Below are 21,378 nucleotides of genomic sequence, written 5' to 3'. Positions count from 1 at the left end.
TCAGTCCTAGGCACTTAATAGGACAGAATAATAATAATGGCTAGGAGTTGTTGAGTATATAATATGTTGTAGTCTCTGAGCATGCGTTATAGTTCCTTAAAGCCTCACCACAACCTTATGAGGTAGCATTGTTACCTTTCTCCTATTACAGATGAGGAAACAGGCTTATAGAAATTAAGTAACTTCACAGTTAGAACACACAATTAGAAAGCAGCATCCCTTGAGTCAGATTCAGGTCTGTCTGATCTTGAGGCCAAGCACTGTTCAATGCTTCTAGAAATATTAGAAATCAGTCTTTTCCTTTAAGGAGCACTATCAATTTTAACAGTAAGTAAGGCAAGCAAACACATCTCTAAAGTATACTATGCCACTGAACATAAGAAAGGAACAAACCCTGTGGAGGATCAGATGAAATCAGGAAAGGCTTCAAGGAAGAGGTGACATTAGAAATCAAAGCTGAGCCCTCCACTTTCTACAGAGTGAATGGTGAGAAACTTCTGGGCAAAGAAAGTCACATTCAGACCTCTAGGGGGAGCTCACGGTTCCTCTCCACTCCGGGGCATGTGTGAGGATATGGGTCAGGGCTAAGGAATAGGATGATGCTGTTGCTTCATGAGCATTAGCTAGAGGGTGAGTGGGACTTCCAGAGAGATGAGGGAGGAGCTTGAAAGCTTTATCATCACGATACACACTTAAGTTTTCTTCCTTGGGTTTCAATTTGAGGCTTACTCTGTCTCTTCAGATCTCTCAAAACTCCAAATGGCAGGTCTGTTAAAGATACCTGAGTCTACCTTCTGTGTGGGACACACTGCTCTCTCTTAATTGCCCTGAAATACCAAACAGGACTAGTGGAAAGGAGGCAAAAGGAACCCATTCAGTTTCCACTGCTTCTAATGTGCATTCGGGGTTGAGAACGTTGGTCTGGCCCAACTCACCAGGGCTAGTGGTTCCACTTGAGATTGTGGTAAAAGGAGTGAATGTCTGCCCGGTTTGTCCCCTCTTGGGCAGTAGCCTTGTGACGTGGTCCTGTGTGATATGGGCACTAGATCTTGTCTGCCCCCTACTGCAGAGGGAGAGGTGGGAACTTGCAGGGAGCAGCAAGCAGCCAAGTGTGGCTGGAGTTTGGAGAAGTGGCAAGGAAGGCTAGAAAGTTATGTGGGGCCAAAAGAGGGCTTTGGATTGTGCTGGTGATGCTCAGAGCTTCATGGAGCCAGCTAATCGTAATGAAGATGTTCTGGAGGGATTGTAGGCATCTCTGGGTCCTGCAGGGATATGATTATCCTCACGAGGGCACACAGTTCAGATTGCTGCTCTCTTTGGGGCTGGTTGTAGGTTGGGCCCTGCTTAAATCCCTCATCTCTGCTTTTTATTTTTAAAAATTTATTGAGGTTAAATTCACATAACATAAAATTAACTACTTTAAAGTAAACAATTCAGTGGCATTTAGTACATTAATGCATGCAAGCACCACCTTTATCTAGTTCCAAAACATTTGCATCCCCCCAAAATAAAACCCCACACCCAATAAGCAGTTATTCCCCATTCCCCTCTCTTCCCAGCCCCTGTTTAAAAATGCCATTGGTCAGTACCTCAAGTATCTTTTATGGCAAAGAAGAGGATAATCTATGTAGTGCTCAGTCATCTCAGTCAGGGATGGTTGTCCAAATATCAAAATATTCTGGATTGATCCAGCAAGGAAAAGGTTAATGTCTAGTCCCACGGGGAGCCTTCCAACCTATGACAGGGCTTTGACTGTGTCCAGGTTGATAAGTGGCACTGACTGCTAAATATTTTGACTATCTAGATGAAAGAGCCCCTCCAGCCCCCAATCCGAAGATTGCCTCATCCATTTGAATCCCACCTGCTTTAAACATTTCTACCATTTTTAATGTCTTAATCTAAAGTTTGATGATTTTCTGCCAACATGCTTTTTACAACTTGATGAACAGTGTGCTGACTTGACCTAAAAAGTGCCTAATATGCCTTCTGAGATGGAAGGATGCTATTTGGGGGAGAAAAATGTTGATCTTGCCCTAAAGTACTGCCAGACTTCTGAAGATGCATTTTGCTTGTTCGCTGCAGGAGAGCAAGTGCTGTGTTTAAGAGAGACCTGGAGCTGCTGCCCTTGAACATATGAGAGTAGTTATGGATTAAGAGGCTCACTCAGAGGGGAAAGGATCTGACCCAGAAGGATTTTCAGGGGCAGTATGACATCATGGTTGAGTGACGTCTTCAGAGCTAGACAGTCTGTGTTCAAATCCCTGTTCTGTAACCGGCTTCATGACCCTGGGCAAGTTACTCAACCTCAACTCTCAGTTTCCACATCAGTAAAATGGGAGAAAACATTAATACTCATATCATAAAATCTTGGTGAGGATTAAATGAAATAATATATACACAGTGTTTGGCTATTGTAAGAGCTCATTCATTAGCTATTATTATTTAATCTTTCTTTCTACCATATTTCAGAATCAATCACTTTTGGCTTTCTAAAAAAAGAAAGAGAGCATGGACTTAAGTCATTAGGCAGTGGTGAGTCATTGAGGATTTCTTGAGAGTAGAAATAGCATGATAAGATCTGTGTTTTAGGAAGATTAATTTGTCTGTGTCTCATAGGCTGACCTGGAAGGAAGAGAGGTTGAAGCAGTAGTCTAAGCAGCACTAGTCACTAGCCACATGTAGCTATTTAAATTCAAATTAATGAAAATTAAATGAAATGGAAATCTCAATCAGTTATACCAGCTACATTTTATGTATTCAGTAGCCCCATGGGGCTAGTGGCTACCATATTGGACAGTAAACATTTCCATCATCCCAGAAAGTTCTATTGGATGGTGCTGGTTGAGAGCAGTGGTTCCCACACTTGAGGATGCATTGGAATAACCTGGAAGACTGGATAAAATACAGTTGCCTGGGCTCCATCCCCAGAATTTCAGATTCAGTAGGTCCGGGGTGATGCCTGGGAATTTGCATTCCTAACAAGTTCCCAGGTGATGATGATGTGGCTGTGAACCACCTCTCTGGAGCAACACTTCTCAATGTGAGGAAAAGGGGATTGTTTTGAGGATGCTGTAAAACTGTGCATGTCTTATTTCTATGTCCCAGCTGAACCCATGTGGGATTTGGACTCAGTGTCTTTCCAGGATGTGCAGGCTGGGTTCACTCCTGAGGGTTTGAGTCCTAAGGTGATATGCATTGGAGCTTTGGCTTTTCCCGCTGAAGAAGGAGGAAGGTGGGGCTAATTCAGAGTGTGGAGAGAAGAGGGAAAAAATTTAGTTAACCAAGGAAGAGTGATATTTGCTTCTTCCTCTACTCTGCCTGTAATACTAGAGGTCTGTTTTTCAGGTCTGATGGGGAGGATGGTAGAGACAGAAGCTTTCAGAGAAGAAAAGCCAAGAATTTGCTTCCTTTGTTCTTCCACTTTACCTAGACAACTTTCTCCCTAAGGCAGTGGATGACTCATGTCTAGCTGCAAGGTCTGGGGGGAAGGGCCTGGGGGTGCAAGTGACAGAATTCAAAGAAGTGCGAAGTGGGAGAAACACATCACTTAAAACCGCAACATATTATCCCGTCACAAATGTGCCTTAAACTAGTTGTTTGAGCTGCACACACATGCACAGACAGGCATTGTAGGGCATGCTCTCAGTGAGCTGGAATACGGCATTGCCTAGTGGGCTGGGTCCCAGGATGTCTATGGCAGTCTTAACTGAGCTTGCAGTAATCGGGAGGTGAAGTGTGGGCCTCTGTAGGTTGAAAGCAATAGTGCTCTCTCCAACCCAGCTGCACACCCCTTTTATGGCTGGTCATTGCATTTGCATGCTGATCTAAGCATAGTTAGTATTCCTGGAACACAACAGGAATACTTCTGTACTAGCTGGCAAATAGCTGCTGCCCTCCTGAGATGGCACTTCCCACGTTTCTATCTGTTCTCTTGGGATCCTTCCTTTCTCCATAGCCCAGCAACTAAAGTAGGAGAAGGCAGGGAGGATTCGGTCAGTGGTACCTTAGCCTTGATATAGGAATAGTTTGGTGAAATAATAATAAAAAGAAAGTGAGAACGATACCTACCCACCCATCTATGCATCCCTCCATCCATCCATTGATGATCAATGGTTCCAACAGAAAAATTCTCCCTTTTTTAGTGCTTCTGTGCCATCGAGGATGTTTGACAGAACATAGGGGGAAACATTCTTCTGTTGAGACTCTTCCTAACAGATGTTTTCTTACTCTGTCGTCCCTTAATGACAGAAGAAACAGAAAACTTATCTCCAAATGACAGCCCTTTCCTCTGATTGCCTGGGGAATGTGGCATGAGAACGTGGCTGTCAGGTTTTTAAAAATCCTTTGGATTCCCTGATTCAGTGATGTGGTTAATGTAGATAGTGCTGTTCTATCAAAGCAGGGAGCCCATTGAAGAAATGAGAAAATATGTACTGTTTCTCTAGAGAAGGGAGGTAAACATGCCTTCCTCAGAGCTGGGGAGGGTTTTGTTCCAAGCCTTTGGAAATTAAACCCATCACTTAAAGATCTCACCGAGCAGATTGCGGAGCTTCTGGCCTTGCTGCTTGGGCTGTTCAAAGCTGTCGATGGACAGTTTTGATTGAATGTCCAAATTAAGCTGCCAAGTAGCGACTCTGCAGCTCCAGGGACCCCATGTTAGTATTTATGTCACATCTTTAGGAATAATCACATTGTGAAGCAGCGCCCGGAGCCATGTCTGCAGCCACTGCAGCAGAGGGTTGGACGCCACATGCCTCCTGCTTCATGCCGCATCTTCTCAGTGCCCAGCCAAGGGTGGGGGCCCCACGGGCACCCCGTCATTATTCCTGTCCTGAGGATGTGGGTGAGGGAGCAGTAAACCTCATCTGTCCCTCTTTTCTTGCAATCTGAGGCATAAGGTGGCCTCAACCTTCTTGTTGATTTCTCAAACAAGGAATAAACATAGCTTATTGGATGCCTTATTCCCAAACCATCTGTCCTAGACATAAAGAACGGACCTCCAGGGCCAACCGTGGGGGAACAGATATACAGGAAGAGATGATTTGCTCCTGTTTTTCCACGCTGGTGTCAAGATCTCCTCCTTTATCTTCATGCCCTACAAAAAGTGGCAAGTGTTGCATCCCCAGAGGGGCCCAATGGAGATGTTACCTCCACCATTGGTGAGTGCCAGGTGTAAAGAGTTGTTAAGGCATGTAAGACTTCAAGGGGTAACTAACCCAGATTCTCCCTTTGGAGGGGGTGGTCTCTGGACTTACGGAGTTGAAGTTGTACAGAGTGGGAGTAGCCCTGGGAATTGCAGGCTCCTGAGTGACCAGAGAAACCTCTGCAGAGAAGAGATGACATTAAACTGGGTGTAGTGGACTGTAGAACTCACCCAGCTTTCCAAGTTTCTGGTTGCAAGGAGAACCCGGTTACAGAGCACAAAAGTTGCATGGTTTTGGCACTGAAGCACAGACTCAGAAATCTGGGAAATCAGCTGGACTATATCCTGGGGCATCCAAGTTGGATCCAACTCCAATTTTTTAAGAATAATGTACACAATATTGGTCTCCCATTAAGCAATGATTTCTTTCTCTCACATCTAGGGTAGCATCTTTTTTTCCTAATTAAAAAAGTAATTCACACTCAACTAAAACCATATATTTAACTTTTCCTTCTTCCAAATTGCCACTAAAATGACTAAGAGATTTAAGAATGAGAAAAATTTATCAAGGCTGCCAACCAGAGAAAGGATGTCAATCACCTATCGGAACTTTTGAGGAATTTCTCTAAGATACATTTCAGGCAATCCCAGCTAATTTTGTTTCCTCTTTTCCAACATCTAAACTTCTTAAACTTTTTTTTTTTAGAAAGCTAATTACATTGGTTGGTAATTCCAGCATGATGCTAAATTATAGTGGCAATAGTTGGCATTCTTAATTTGTTTGTGGTTTTGATAGAAATGCCTCTAGATTTTTACCAGTGATCATGATGCAGACCTTTGATATATTTATTATATCATGAAAACCATCCATCTATTCCTGTTTTTCTAATGGTTAAAAAGGAATGGTTGTTGAATTTTGTCAGTTGCCTTTTTGTCATTTTTTGAGATAATTATTTGGTTTTTCTTCTTTGACCTAGTTTTGGAGTGAATGATATTATTAATAGATTTTCTAAAACTATGGAGGGTTTTTGTTTCGTGTCTATAATTATATTTGAATTTTTGAAAGATGTCTTTGACGGGGGTGTGGAGGAAGGGTTTGAGCAAGACAGCAGGCCACAAACCAACTAGGGAAATCTTAATGTCACCAGCAGAGAAAGAATGTGTGCCCAAACAACAATTCCATGTGTAGCTGACGTTTATTCATCACCTACCATCTGCCACACACAATACCAGGCACTTTACAGGCCTCAAATATAACTTAATCATCACAGTAACTCTATGAAGCAATTATTGTTAAGGTGGTAGCAGTGGGGATAGTAAAGAGGGCTTAGGTACTTGAAATGGTAAAGAGATAGAATGGACAGTATATAGTCACCAGTTGTACTAAGTGGAGAAGAACAGGGTGATTTTTAGATTTGTGATTCGGATAACTGCCAACATTGGCATTGAAAGAGAGGGAGAAGACATGATGGGAGGGAGGGGAGAGAATGAGTTGTATTGGACATGTTGGATTTGATGTGCCTCTTGGACATCCAATACATGATATACACTAGATAGTTGTATGTACTGGTCTAGAGTTCAGGAAGGAGGCATTTATATATAAGTTAAAACCTTGGTATTAGAGCTCCTGGAAAAAACATAAGGCAGGAAATGGAACACAGAGGATCAAATAAGAGAGAGAACAAATAGAAAACAAATAGTAAAAATGGTAGACCTAAATACAAACATATCCATAATTACATTAATGTAAGCTGTATAAGCAAACCAACTAAAAGATATTATGAGAATGGATTAAAACACAAAATAAAACAAATAATGCCTCCAAAATAAGCTGTCTACAGGAAACTCATGTCAATTATAATGATATTATAAGTTTCATTGTAGGTGAGTTAAAATAAAAGGATGGTTCAAGCACTAATCAAAAGTACGTTGGCTCTAGGTGTTTATGGAGGCCGTATTCATGATTTGCAATGGGTGGAGGTGGCCTAAGGGTACAGAATGGTGAACTGTGATGTATGCATACAGTGGAATATTGAGCAACTACGAGAAGGAGTGAAGCTGTGAGACACGCAACGGGGTAAATGGATCCTGTAGGCAGCATGTTGAGTGAAGTACACCAGAAACCAAGGCAACGCTATAATGCCTCACCAATATGGATTAACTACAGTAGGTAAACTCAGAATTAAATCTTAGAACACAGCCTAACAGGGAAATGATTATTGTAATGGTCCCTAGATTATCAGTTCTTACAGCAGTCAAATCTATTCCTGAATTGTAATGGCTATCTCCAAACTCTGAGATGTTGATCCCTTAATGTATAACCTGATTGGTCTCTGGAACATTGGGTATCTGTGTTACACCTGAAACAGCGCTAGAGCTTGGCAGATATGAATATCAGAATTAACGCATACAGCAACTATAAAAAAGAAAAAAAAAGCTGAAATAGAGCCCAGACTTCGATTAGAGATATGAATAAAGCAGATATGGTTAAGACTAGAGCAAATCGGGCCAAAGGGTAAAGGTTGAAACTAACTGTGTTCAAACTTCAACGTCCGTGTGAGACCAAGGGAAGAGATGTTTATTTGGTGTAGGATCTGTATTTTCTAAACAATATAACTTCTACAGTCAGTTTGTTCAAACACTACAATTACATGGAACTTGAAATAGGAAGTGAGCTATGGCAGGTCTGCATAGATTAGAATGAAATAGCAAACATCCTAAAGTAATTTGGGTGGAGAATGAAAATGTATATTCGGGGCCACCTGAAGAGCTGGGGGAGAAAGCAGAGGTGTTGGAATTCCTCACCTGGATTGTTGCTGATGTTCTTACAAACATTGGGGACTGACGGCTTGATGTGCTGAGCCCTCTGTCTTGGGGCTGGCCCCTGTGAAACTTGTTGCTGCAAGGAGAGGCTTAACCTGCTTATAATTGTGCCTAAGAGTCTCCCCCTGAGTGCCTCTTTGTGGCTCAGATGTGGCCCTCTCTCTCTAAGCCACCTTGGCAAGTGACCTCTGCCCTCCCCTCTATGTGGGACCTGACTCCCAGGGGTGTAAATCTCCCTGGCAACACAGGATATGACTCCTGGGGATGAATCTGGACCCGGCATCATGGGATTGAGAACATCTTCTTGACCAAAAGGGAGATGCGAAATGAAATGAAATAAAGCTTCAGTGGCAGAGAGATTTTAAATGGAGTTGAGAGGTCACTCTGGTGGGCATTCTTACACACTAAATAGGTAACACTTTTTAGGTTTTAATATATTGGAAGAGCTAGAAGTAAATACCTGAAACTATCAAACTCCAATCCAGTAGCCTTGACTCTTGAAGACGATTGTGTAATAATGTAGCTTACAAGTGGTGACAGTGTGATTGTGAAAGCCCTGTGGATCACACTCCCTTTATCCAGTGTATGGATGGATGAGTAGAAAAATGGGGAGAAAACCTAAATGAAAAATAGGGTGAGATGGTGGGGGTGGAGGAGGTGATTTGGGTGTTCTTTTTTTATTTTTATTTTTTATTCTTATTCTGATTCTTTCTGGTGTAAGGAAAATGTTCAAAAATAGATTGGGGCGATGAATGCACAACTATAAGATGGTACTGTGAACAGTTGATTGTACACCATGGATGATTGTATGGTATGTGAATATATCTCAATGAAACTGAATTAAAAAATTAAAAAAAAAAGTAAGTTGGGTGGTTATATTAACATCAGACAAATAGACTTCAGAGCAAAGAAAGTTACGTGGGACAAAGAGAGACATTACATAATGTTAAAAGGATCACTTCACCAAGAAGACAAAATAATCTAACAGCAGAACTTCAATATACATAAAACAAAAAAGGCTGACAGAACTGGAAGGAGCAATAGACAAATCTATAATTATAATTGGATACTTCAAAATTTCTCTCTTGTTGATCAGTAGAACTAGTAGTCAGAAAATCAGCAATGGTATAGAAGTATTGAATACCACCACAAGGCAACGGGAGGTAATTAACATTTATAGAAGATTCCACCAAACAAAAACAAAACTACGTTCTTTTCAAGTGCACCTGGAACTTCCACCAATATATACCATATTCTGGATTATAAAACAAACCTTAACAATTTTAAAATAAAGACAATCATATAAATTGTTTTTTCCTGACTATAATGGAATTAAAATAAAAAATCATAACAGAAAGATAAGAAAATCTCAAAATACTTAGAAATTAAAAAACACATTTAAAAATAATCCATGGTTCAAAGAGGAAGTCTCAAGGAAAATTAGAAAATATCCTGAATGGAAAGAAAATGAAAATACAACACATTGAAATTTGTGGTAATAGGATAAAAATTAAAAAAAAAAAAAAATCCATGTAATTGCACTATGCAGACAACAAAGTCTGTGTTCAACCATGGACAATTATAAGAAAGTGCTTTCATCTTTTCTGACAAATGTACCACACCAATGCAAGGTGTTAATAATAAGTGGTGTATGGCAATCCTATATTTTATGCTTGATTGTTTGGTAAATCCACAACTTCTCTGATAAAAAATTGTGGTATGCAGATAAAGAAATGTTTAAAGTGAAATTTATAGAATTAAATGCTTAAATTAGGAAAGAAGAAAAGTCTCAAATCAATAATCTTAGTTTACATCTTAAGAAACTAGGAAAATAAAAACCAAATGCGTCAAAGCATGCAGAAGGAAAGAAAAGATAAGAGCAGAAATTCATGAAATTTAAAACAGAAAGTCAGTGAAACCCAAAGCTGATTCTTTGAAAAGACCAATAAAATTGACAATCCTCTACCAAGACTGACAAAAAAAGAGAGAAGAAGCAAATTGCCAATATCAGGAATGAAACAGGCTACATCTGACACCTCATAGACATTTACAAAATAATGAATAAATGCTGCAAATAACTGTAGTACACAAATTCAACAACTTATGTGAAATGAGCCAATTCTTTGAAACCACTAACTACCAAAACACACTCAAGATGAAGTACAGATTCTGAATAGTCCTTTAATTATAAATGAAATTGAATTTGTGGTTGAAAACCTTCTAAAAAGAAACTTCCAGTCTCAGGTGGTCTCATTGGTAAATTCTACCAAACAATTAAAGAGGAAATAACATGCATTTTTTTTTCTAGAAAATAGAAATGGAGGGAATACTTCCCAACTTATTATACAAGGCTAGCATTACCCAGATACAGAAGCAAGACAAAGCCAGTACAAATACCCCTTATGAGCATATATCCAAAATCTCCGACAAAATACTAGCAAATCAAATCCAGCAATATATAAAAAGAAAAATACATCCTAGTCAAGTGGGCTTTGTTTTGGAAATGCAAAGCTTGTTCAAAAATAAAAATAAAAAAAATCATGTTATCTACCATATTAATAGCCTGAAGAAAGAAAAACCACCTAAGCATAGCAATAGAAGCAGAAAGCATTTGACTAAAGTCAACGCACGGATTCACTGGAACGGGTGTCAAGGGCACAGACTCTGGAAACAGGTCTGCCATTTTCTAAGTATGCGACTTTTTGCAATATGGTTAACCTTGCTGTGTCTCAGTTTCTTCACCTGTAAAATGGATATAATAGTACACCTTAGAAAGTTATTGTGAATATTAGATGAATTATGGACACACAAAGTTTTTAGAAGAATGCCTGGTACATAGCAGGTGTTTAATAAATGCCAGATGTTATGATTAAAAAAAAACAAGTCAGCATCTCTTCATGATGAAAACTCTCAGCAAACTAGAGACATAAGGGAAATTTCTCAGTCTGATAAAGGGCACCTACAAAATCCATACAATATACTTATTGGTGAAAGACTAAATGAATGTTTTTCTCCTAAGCTATGGAACAAGACAAGGAAGTCCCCTATCACCACACCAATTCAATATTGTTCTGGAAGACCTATCCAGTGCTATAATGCAATAAAAAAGAAATAAAAGGCATAGGAGATTGGAAAGGAAAAATAAAACTGTCCCAGTTTGCAGAAAGCACAATTGCCTATGTAGAAAATCCACAAGATTCTACCAAAAAATTCTTGTAACTAATTAGTGAGTTTAGATGGGTTGTAGGATACAAGGTCAACACACAAAGATTGATTGTATTTCTAAATCTTAAAAATGAATAATTGGAAACCAAAATAAAAAATATCATTTTCAATGCTCCAAACAAAGGGAATATTTAGGTACAAGTCTAATAAAAGATGTCCAGGATCTGTAAGATTTGAAAACTACAAAAGGCTGATGAAAGACATCAACAAAGACCTAAGTAAATGAAGAGACATACTATGTTCATATGTTCATGGATAGGAAAACCCAGCATAATAAAAATGCTGGTTCTTCCAGCTCAATCTACAGATTTAATGCAATTTCAATAGCAATCTCAGCAGGATATTTTGTAGAAATAAACAAGATGTTTCTTAAATTCATATGGAAAGACAAAGGAAATATAATGGGCCAAAACAATTTTGAAAATGAAGAATAAATTTGGAGGAATCACACTACCTAATTTTAAGACTTACTATAGAAAACTAGAGTAATCAAGCAGTGTGGTATTGATGAAAGGCTATTCTTCTATCCTTATGTAGATCAATGGGACAAAATAGAATCCAGAAATAGATCTATACAAATATGGCCCATTGATTTTTGACAAAGATGCAGGAGCAATTAAATAGAAAAAGGATAGTCTTTTCAACAAATGGTGTTGGAGCAGTTGAACATCCATATATATACAAATGAACCCCACCCCAATCTCGCACCCTATACAAAAATGAACTCAAAATGGATAATAGATCTAAATGCAAAAATGTAAAACCATGAAACTCTTAGAACAAAACTAAGGAGAAAAATTTCATGGCCTGGAGTTAGACAAAGAGTTCATAGACATGACACCCAAAGCATGACTCATCAAAGGAAAGATTGGTAAGTTAGACTTAATTGAAATAAAAAACTTTGCTCTGCAGAAGACCCATTAAGAGAATGAAAAGGCAAACTACAGACCAGAAAGAAATATTTACAAATCACTTATCAAACAAAGGACTTGTATCCAGAGTAAATAACTCTCAGAACTCATTAATATGAAAACAAACAACCAAATTAAAAACATGGGCAAAAGACTTGAACAAACATTTCACTAAAGAAAGCATACGGATGGCCAATACTATACTCATGAAAAGATATTCAACATCAATTTAAAACCATGATGAGAGACCACTACACATTTATTAGAAAGGCCAAAATAATAATAACAATAAGTAAAGCTAGTGCCATGTGCTGGAGAGGATGCAGAGTAAGAGAAACTGCCATTCATTGCTGGTGAGAATGCAAAATGGTACAGCCACTTTGGAAAATAGTTGGGCAGTTTCTTATAGTTAACCATACACTTACCATGTGATCTGATGATCTCATTCCATTTATATGATATTCTCAAAGAGATAAAACTACTGTAATGAGAAATAGATGTGTTTGCGAGGAGCTGGGGGTGGGCAGAGAGTGTGACCACAAAGGGGCAGTGTGAGGGTTTTTCTGGAATGATGGAACTCTATATCCTGACTGTGTTAAAATATTTGAGTTAAAATTCACAGAACTGTACACCAAAAGAAAAATTCAATTTTACTGTATACCCATTCAAAAAATAAAATGTCATAGATGGAAAAGAAACATACGAAAGACTGATAAAAACATAGAGACAATAAGGCAATAGAATGAGATAATAAGGATCTTGTTAAGAGGAAGGCATATGCAAACATGGTATCATATTGTGATACTAAAAAGTAATTTGAAACAATAAAATAAATTGCGATTACAGAAACAATAAATAGAGGAATGCCAACTGCAGGAAATGTAATTAGTAATATGGAAACAAGCTTAAGGGGTGTTCCAAGAAGGCAAGGGAAAGGGACAAAGACATGAATATCATCATGAAAAAATGATAGATGTAGAGGACAAACAGCATTTGTCAGTGGATAAATGGATATCAGCTGTTCCTGGATAAAAGATCAGAGAAAATAGACAATAACATGTTTAAACTAGAGACCAGGACAATCATAAAATAAAACATATAAAAAGAATCTTTTAATGGAAAGGATAAAATCTAAGACTAAATAGTAGTCACGAACCTCAAATAATATAGAATACATAGGATCAGAATACATCAAGTAAAACTACTAGAGATAAGGACAAATGTACAGACATTTTTAAAAGGACATTCTTTATCTTTGACAGATAAAACAGGCAAAAATATGGATTAGGATAACTTAAGATAATTAAGCAAGTATCAAATAGCTCTCTCTCGAACTCTGAACCCTTCAATAAGAGAATCACCTTTTCAAATATCCACAAGATTGGTAATATATTAGCTTGCAAGGAAACCTTATTCAATTCTCCCAAAAATGCCCCCCAAATTGCTTATCTCACATTTTCTGATGAGAACATAATAGCATTGGAAATTAATGACAAAAATATACAATGCAGGAGATCATCTGATGAAAGAGATGGAGGGAGGAATTAAATAGGAGCTTTAATGGTGAAAGCTTGAAATTGCTTCTGTAGGGAATGTGAGAGGATGTTGACTAGGAACACCCAATAGTGTGGAGGGTCAAGCAGTGGTTGGAGATCATGAGTGTGTAGTGGCATCAAGCCCCCCAGGTGGGACACCCTCCTCCAGGGCTATTTTCTAAGCTTGGTCTAACTGATGGTCGGAGGTGTGCACGGAGGATGCTGTGGAGGAGGCAAGGGAAAAAAAAGCATTTATGCTCCTGGCCAGAAGTGATTGAAGGGCTCTTCTATGTGATCAGGATCAGGAAAAAAGTAAAACAACAGCATTGCACTGATGAATCAGAGTAATGGAAAGAATGACGGAAAGTTGAGGAACTGAAAGAGAGTTTAGTGGAGGTGCTATTGAAAGTGAAAGCCATGCTGAATTGGATAGAGGTAGGTAGGTGGATAGTTGGATTGGAATGAAGAGATCACAATAAGAAAAAGGAATGTCTTAAACACACTCAGCTTCAGCTCATCTATCATTTTCATACTACCTCCTCCAGATTCATTTGTATGCAAATAATATTGGAGGGATACCCTTTTAGCCCTGAACTTTATCTTAATAATTTTGTAATTTGATCTAAATTATGTCAGGGAAGAAAGGAAATCATTATTTGCTGAGCTTCTGCCATGGGTCTTACATTCTCCTGGATGCTTTAACATAATTATCTTCTATAATTAGGGTAACCACACAATGTATTGTCCAAACTGGGACTCTTTCAGAGTGAAGGGAGCATAAGTGTGCTGAGGCTTGCCTGACCAAACTAAGATGTATGGTCACCCTAACTAATATCGAATAGCCCTTTAAGATGTCTGTGGCTTATCAGCATTTCAAGAGACAGGGAAATTGAGACTCAGAGAAGTCTTTTGACTAAGACTCATAGCCGGTAAGAGTTATGGTAGAGGTAGGATTCAAACCCAGCTCTGTCTAACTCCAAAGCCCAACCGTTGCTAATTTAGTTCCAGATTCATCTGCACAAGCTCCCCACCATCATTTCACTTGCCATGGCTTGACAGCTGTGATGTTCCCAGCTGGAGGTCTCTTCTCAACACAGATAATTAGATATGCCTTAACTGTACCACTTCCAGCAGTGATGGGAACCCAGTTGTCCAAGGAGCTTCTGGGGCTGTGACATGCTCAGGATGACTTAGAGTCTGGACGTGGGCTGCCCAGAGACCCCATGTTTGCTTGCTTGGTAATCAGAGCCTATCAGTTGTCACTGTGGTATATGGCCAGTCAAGGGAATTGAGAAGGGAATTCTGAGGGATAGATGGCACATAGATGCTTCTATCAGAGGACATTAGGGAACCTGAAGTTTCGAAGCCAAGTAATGAGTAAACAGGAGTCAAAGGGAGAAAAATCTAGGGGGTAAATTGTAGAGCAGAGGGCTAAAGAGACTTCCAGCTTAAGATGTGGTAGGGCAGTGAGGAGGGATAGAGGGTTGCTCAAAGCCCAGGAAAACTGTCTGCCAACAGGAGGTCTTAGGGTTAGAAGGATGGGATGGTGCAGGGTAGCCCAAACATGTTGACGGCTCCCAAACTTTCTCCCCCTCTAGTCTGCCTCCCTCCAACCCTGGTTTCATCTCAGGGCATGTGCTGAGTTTTTATCTTTGTCCCCAGGGAGGACATCTGGATGAGCTCATGGGTGTTGTCCTGGGACTGTCTGTTATTTACCACAAAGATTGTTTTCTGGGTTCTGTGATTCTTGAGGGCTGTCAGCATAACATTGAATTGCTTTAAAAATTAAGTTTTAATAACACGATTAATACAAGAATGCATTCTCCTTGTAAGAAATTTAGACTATGACAGGTAAGACTAAAGTTCCTTTTGCCCACAACCCCCAAATCAGGTCCTGTTATCTCTTCCTTGTACATAACCATTTTAAAAATCCATTTTTGATATGTGTTTCCAAAATTGTTTTCTATATATTTTCATACATGTATAACTTTGTAGAAAATATGTTTCTTTGTATCCTTTATTTTGAAGTTTTGGAGGGGCTTTCTTTTTTTAACATTTTATTTTGACAAAATCAAAATTACAGAAAAGTTGCAAAAGTAGTACAAGGAACTTCTGTGAACTCTTTGCCTGATTCATTAATTGTTTGTATTTTACCCCATTTGGTTTATATAAATACTTTTATATATGTATTTTTTTTCTAGGTTGTCTGAGAGGCAGTTGGAATTGTCATTCCCATTTAAGCCTAAATACTTTAGTGTGTATTTTCCAAGAACAAGGACATTCTCTTATAGATGGATAGTACAGTTGGCCAAATCAGGAAATGTAACATTGACCCATTGCTATTATCTAATAGATTCCAGATCCAGATTTCATCAATTGAGCCACGAATGTCCTCATACCTTTTTTTTAGCAAAAAGACAGTATATGTGATTATCTATCTTCATCTTGCTTTTTTGTTCAACATGTTATTACATGTGGCTAGCTCAGCATTACTGATATGTACCTAGTACTCCACAGTACGACTATGCGATAGATTATATATCCCGTCCCCTGTTGATGGGCACTTAGGTTATTTCCTATGTTTTGCCATTGCAAGCATCCTTATACGAACTCAATCTTAGTTGTATTGCTTTGAATTGCTGTTCTGAGGACACATAGTGAGGACAAATGAGGACTCATGATGTTGAGTAAAATACGTTTCAAAGGAGTTAATAAAGAGATGCTCCTGATTCACACAGTGTAGAATAAATGCATTAAAGCAGCATATTTGTTCAGACCTTTCCAACGGATAATTGTATCTTTTTAGGGGGAATAAAAAAAGACCAGGAAAATTGTTGGTGAAGAACAATTCTGAGGAAAATAGTTAGCATTAGTGCTGTCTTTTCATGGACTTAGCACTGTCATGGGTAACTTTCACTGAAATGTGGGGACCATGTTTGCTCTAAAAACCCTTTAATGGAAACAACCATACCTTACCCGTGACTTCATGTCCAAGGTACGCCGTGCTCATTGGATCAGGAGATTTTTCTTCTGTACATTTAGCAAACTTCCACGGAGGAAGGTTGCTATTTCTGCTTTGGGTGAAGCGTTTTGTTCCATCTGGGCTGGCTGGATTTCAACAAGGATAGTAAAGAAACATTTATCAAGAAAAACCAGTTAGTCTCGCCAAGTGTGGTCTAGAGAGATTTGCTTCCTCACCAGGTATGCGGCACTCTTGCTGCTGGGAAGCACGATTCTAGTTTGAAAAGCTTCAGTGGGGACAGGCCTTTGGATCTTAGCCTGTGGCTACTGTCAGCTGCTTATGGTATGGTGGTTTTAGTAGGCAAAGCTCTCTGAGATGCAGAGGCCAACAGTCCCAGAGTCAGTGCCTCTCCATTCTTTTCCACAGAAATATTTGCCCCTCTTTGGTAGAGGGTGGGCTCAAAAGGACAAAAGTAGAAGAAAGACCCCACAAGGGTTGGGGGGAGAGGTGGAGTCATGCCTCATTCAGGAATGTGTGCTTCAGGGGGAGTGGATGCCCAAGAAGAGGTCATTCTTAAGTCATTCGTTGTGACCTTGACAGTTCGAGAGTACACCATACTCTTGTTCCACAAAGAGCACTGTGAAAGGTGTGTTGTCAGTTAGTAAGAGAAGGAGGGGGAAGTGTCCTTACCAGAGAGGAGAAAGATGAGCTGTTTTATTTCCATTTGTGTTGCCAGTCACCAGACAGACAAGTTTCTGGCACTTCAGAGAGTCCCACATTGTGTTTACATGGAGCACACTTTGTGATACATGTGTCATTCCAAGATCCTGGCCTAGGAACCGGCACCTGCTATTTTCCTTGGAAGGCTCAGGAAATGAGAAAAAGAAACAGTTGGAGATAGTATTCTGTGGGGAAATGCATGGGTTCTTGTGAAATTATTTTCCTCCAGAACGGTGTTACTTAATGTGTGCCCCGTGGACTGGCAGAATCAGCATCACCTGGGAACTTATTAGAAACCCCAATTATCAGGTCTTAATCCAGACTTATTGAATCAGAATCTATAGTGGTGGGTCTCAGGAATCTGCATCTCACAAGCATTCAAGGTGCCTCTTAAGCACATTAAAGTTAAAGAAGCACTGCTCTAGAAGGGTTCAAATGGAAAGGGCAGGTGCATTATTTTTGAGAAGGAAAACCACAAGTGGCTCCATTTGATATTTGTCCATTCTGATTTATTCAAGTCTTCATAATAAAAATGGACAAATGTAGTAAAAGAGGGCATCGACTGTGAATAATAATAACTAAATAGCAGTAAGATAACTAGCATTTATTGAATATTTCCTAGGTGCCAGGTTCTGTGCTAAATATGCATATTCTTTATCAAAGTTTACTGTGGTAACAACCCAGTGAGGTACTTATGTTATCTCTGCTTTATTGATGAAGAAATTGAGGTTCAAAAATGTGAAGTAAGTGCTAGGCAAGCAGACCCCAAATTTGTAGCTATGTATTCACTCTCCTATGTAGCCTGGCCCCTGACTCATTAGAAATCAACTATCCTTTTAATAAATTTGGCTTTATATATTCCTTGGGGACAGGCTCGACATCATCTTACTCTGTGTCCCCAGCACTTAGCACTGAGTAGGCATGTGCTTGTTGAACTTAATTGAATCAAAGCCACTGAGGAAAAATTCTGAAGTAAATATGGCCCTGATTCTGAAGTCAGCTCTTTTCAAATTGTGCAGGTCATTCATGGTTTTGGTACAGTGATGCAAATGGAGATGAGACATGAATTTAACCTATGGATAAATGGAAGAAAGTGCCATTTGCTGGCATGCAGAAGTATGTCATTCTAGAATAAGTTACTATTTGTATCCTGGGGTCCTTTGTCATTCACCTTGCAGCCCACACAGCCCTTTTCTCATCTTATTTCCATTGAGGGTCAACCTCTCACTAGATATATGATCTTAGGCAAGTCAGTCATTTTTCCCCCCTGGAATCATGAGCTGCTTGAGTATAGAAAAATAAAGGGAAGATATTTGAAATTAGCTACGGCTTGGGTTTTTGTCAGATAAAGTAAAATGGAAATAAAGAGTGGTACAGGAGTTGAGGATGTTTGCAAGGGAATGATTATAGTGCTCCAGAAAATCTAAGCTGTGGGTGAATGGAGTAAAGGCAAGAGCGAGTAAAAGCAAGAAGAAATAGAAAAAACATTGGACTTGATAGAATAGTTGGTGGTGAAAGAATTGTTGCAGTGGGGTACTAGAGGCAATGAATTGGAAAAAGTAGGAAGTGGCTTAAGATAGTGGGGTGGAGTACATGAACTTGAGACTGAGAAAGTGATACAATTTCTGTGATGATAAGCTCCAGAGTGTGACCTTGGGAGGAAATTGCTGTGATTGTATGGAAGCAAAGTTTCTCGGAAGTGAGGGGAGGCGGGCCTTATCCCCTACTTTCCAATATTTTCTCTTATAATTTATTTTTCTTGTCATTTTGTACTTACAGAACTTTGGTTTTTCTTGTTATCTTGTACTTATAGAACTTTGGGTTTTCTTGTCTTATTATGGAACTTTTAGAAAAATGTTGAATAATGGGTATCTTTTTCTTATTTCTGACTTATGGGATTGCATTTATCATTAAATGTGGTATTACTGTTTCAAATAGATAGCCTTTATCCTGTTAAGAAAGTTCCCTGCTATTTCTAGTTGATTGCAATGTTCCCGTGGTTTTCTCCTCTGTCCTATAAACATGATGAATAAGATCAATAATAGATTTTCTAAGGTTGAACTATCTTTGAATTTCTGGTAGGAATCAATATTCATTAGCCTTTTCACATATAGTTTGATTCAATTTGCTATTACATTGTTTTGGATTTTTTTTTATCATTAGTCTTAAGAAGATCAGACCTTAAAGTCTGCACAAATTCCATTTTCTAATCTTCCTTTGACCAATTCTGGCTTTCAGATTGACTCCTAATTAACTAGATTATTGTTTCTCCAGGCCAATGTCTTATTCCACCTCATTTTTCTTATTGCCAGTTGCATCTCCACTGTTGATCTTGGCTTCCTTTCTTTCTCTAAAGCTAGGATGTTCTTGATTGAGGGTGGAGCCCAACTAGAATGCTGTCAATATTTTTCTGTTCTTCTCTCCATGGGCTCAGTCTGGGTGCTGGTTTTGGGTAATACATACATGGCAGTTGCACCTGGCTTTAGAAGGCAAGTCTTTCTTGTGGGCTTTCCAGAAAATAAATTTAGAGAACTTATGGTTAATATTGGAGGGGGCGGAGAATGATATGAAAATAGGATACCTGTTTTAAACAAATACAAAGCAGAGTCTATGTCTTTCCAGGTTATTTCACTTTACATGCTTCTTAGCTGTTGATGTGATTAAATTAAAATTCCTGTTAAAGTAAGTGTGATGCCGAGGATCTGTAGGACAGGTTCTGCAGCCGTCACTGGTACATTTTGGGGGCTATTAATGCTGAAACTGCTTTTTCTTTTTCAGTAAGAGATGCTAAAAACCTCGTACCTATGGACCCCAATGGCTTGTCAGATCCCTACGTAAAACTGAAACTGATTCCTGACCCCAAAAGTGAGAGCAAGCAGAAGACCAAAACCATCAAGTGCTCCCTCAACCCTGAGTGGAATGAGACATTTAAATTGTAAGTTACAATTTTTCCAGCCCAGCAGGGGTGGCGGAGATTGGGATGTGGGCACCTGAGATTGGGGAGGTTCTGTGACCCTCTCCCAGCTTCTCTTTCTTACCTTCCTTCCCTCCTTGCCTTTCCAACTGCATTTTTGCATTGTGAACAAAATAAAAATTGGAACCTCTCTTTTTGTGAGTCGACAATGCTTGTAGTGTGGAGGAGGGGGTGGGGTAGGGATAGTGTAGGTGTGTTGTGATGTGAAGGCACATTGCAGGAAAAGCTGTGGGTCTCTCCTAGTAAACATTGTGGTGGGCTGTGTTTATGGATGACACGGGGCTGCAGCCTGCTGGGAGCTCTCTGCCAGCTTCCATGGAGGCACTTCCCTGGCCAGTGCCCCAGGGGCCTGGGAATCTATTTTTGATGCATCTGAGCCAACATGTGCTAATTATAGCAGCCAATGTTTATTGAACATATACTCTGTATAATAAGCACTGCACTAACTGACCCAGGTTCATTGGCTCATTTCCTACCCATTTTACTGATGGGGCTTCTAGAGATTAAATAATTTGCTCATAGTCCCACAGCAAATACAAGGCTGTGTGGGACTTGACATCAGGCTGTCAGCTCCAGAGACCATGCTTTGGGTACAAACATGGGTCCTTGCAATAGCTGCATCCCCTTTTCTCTGTCAGGGCAAAATTGGGGGCCATGTCAGCATCAGTCAAGGACACCCCGTAGAACGATTTCCTCCAAACAGGCACCCACAAGGCTCTTTGCATCATACATTTCCTCAGCCTTATCCTTAACACTTGTGTAAACACACACACATAAAATAATATACTTGATATCCATATTTCTTTTAAGTGAGTGTGTGTGAGTAGAATTTCCTGAACATGACAAACCCTATTAAGACATGAGACTGTAGATGTAGTTCAAACTGTCCCTGTCGGAACTGGCCCAGGGTCTCTGCGTTTTTAAGCCACAGGCTTTCAAACGGAGAAGCCCTCACTCCCTTGGGGAGCCAGCCTGGGATGTAAACTGAATATGTTTCTTGTAACAGCTTGTAATCTTTTAAATTTCCTTCCTTCGAGTCTTGTCCTCTGGTACATTTCATCTGCTTGAGGAATCACAACAAACAC

The 21,378-nt window shown here is 39.5% G+C and overlaps 1 protein-coding gene across 1 annotated transcript in view; it reads left to right on the top strand.

Moving 5' to 3' along the window:
• Positions 1-21,378, top strand: part of PRKCB (protein kinase C beta) — a 364,546-nt gene that overhangs the window by 221,246 nt on the left and 121,922 nt on the right. The window contains exon 6 of the mRNA XM_037813650.1: positions 20,098-20,254. Within this exon, the coding sequence (XP_037669578.1) occupies positions 20,098-20,254 (157 nt within the window). The remainder of the gene's footprint in view (positions 1-20,097; positions 20,255-21,378) is intronic.

Source organism: Choloepus didactylus, chromosome 21, assembly GCF_015220235.1.
Source record: "Choloepus didactylus isolate mChoDid1 chromosome 21, mChoDid1.pri, whole genome shotgun sequence".
In the NCBI taxonomy this organism is placed as follows: domain Eukaryota; kingdom Metazoa; phylum Chordata; class Mammalia; order Pilosa; family Megalonychidae; genus Choloepus; species Choloepus didactylus.
Note: the sequence above shows the minus strand (reverse complement) of the source record. Positions and strands in the feature narration are given on the sequence as shown.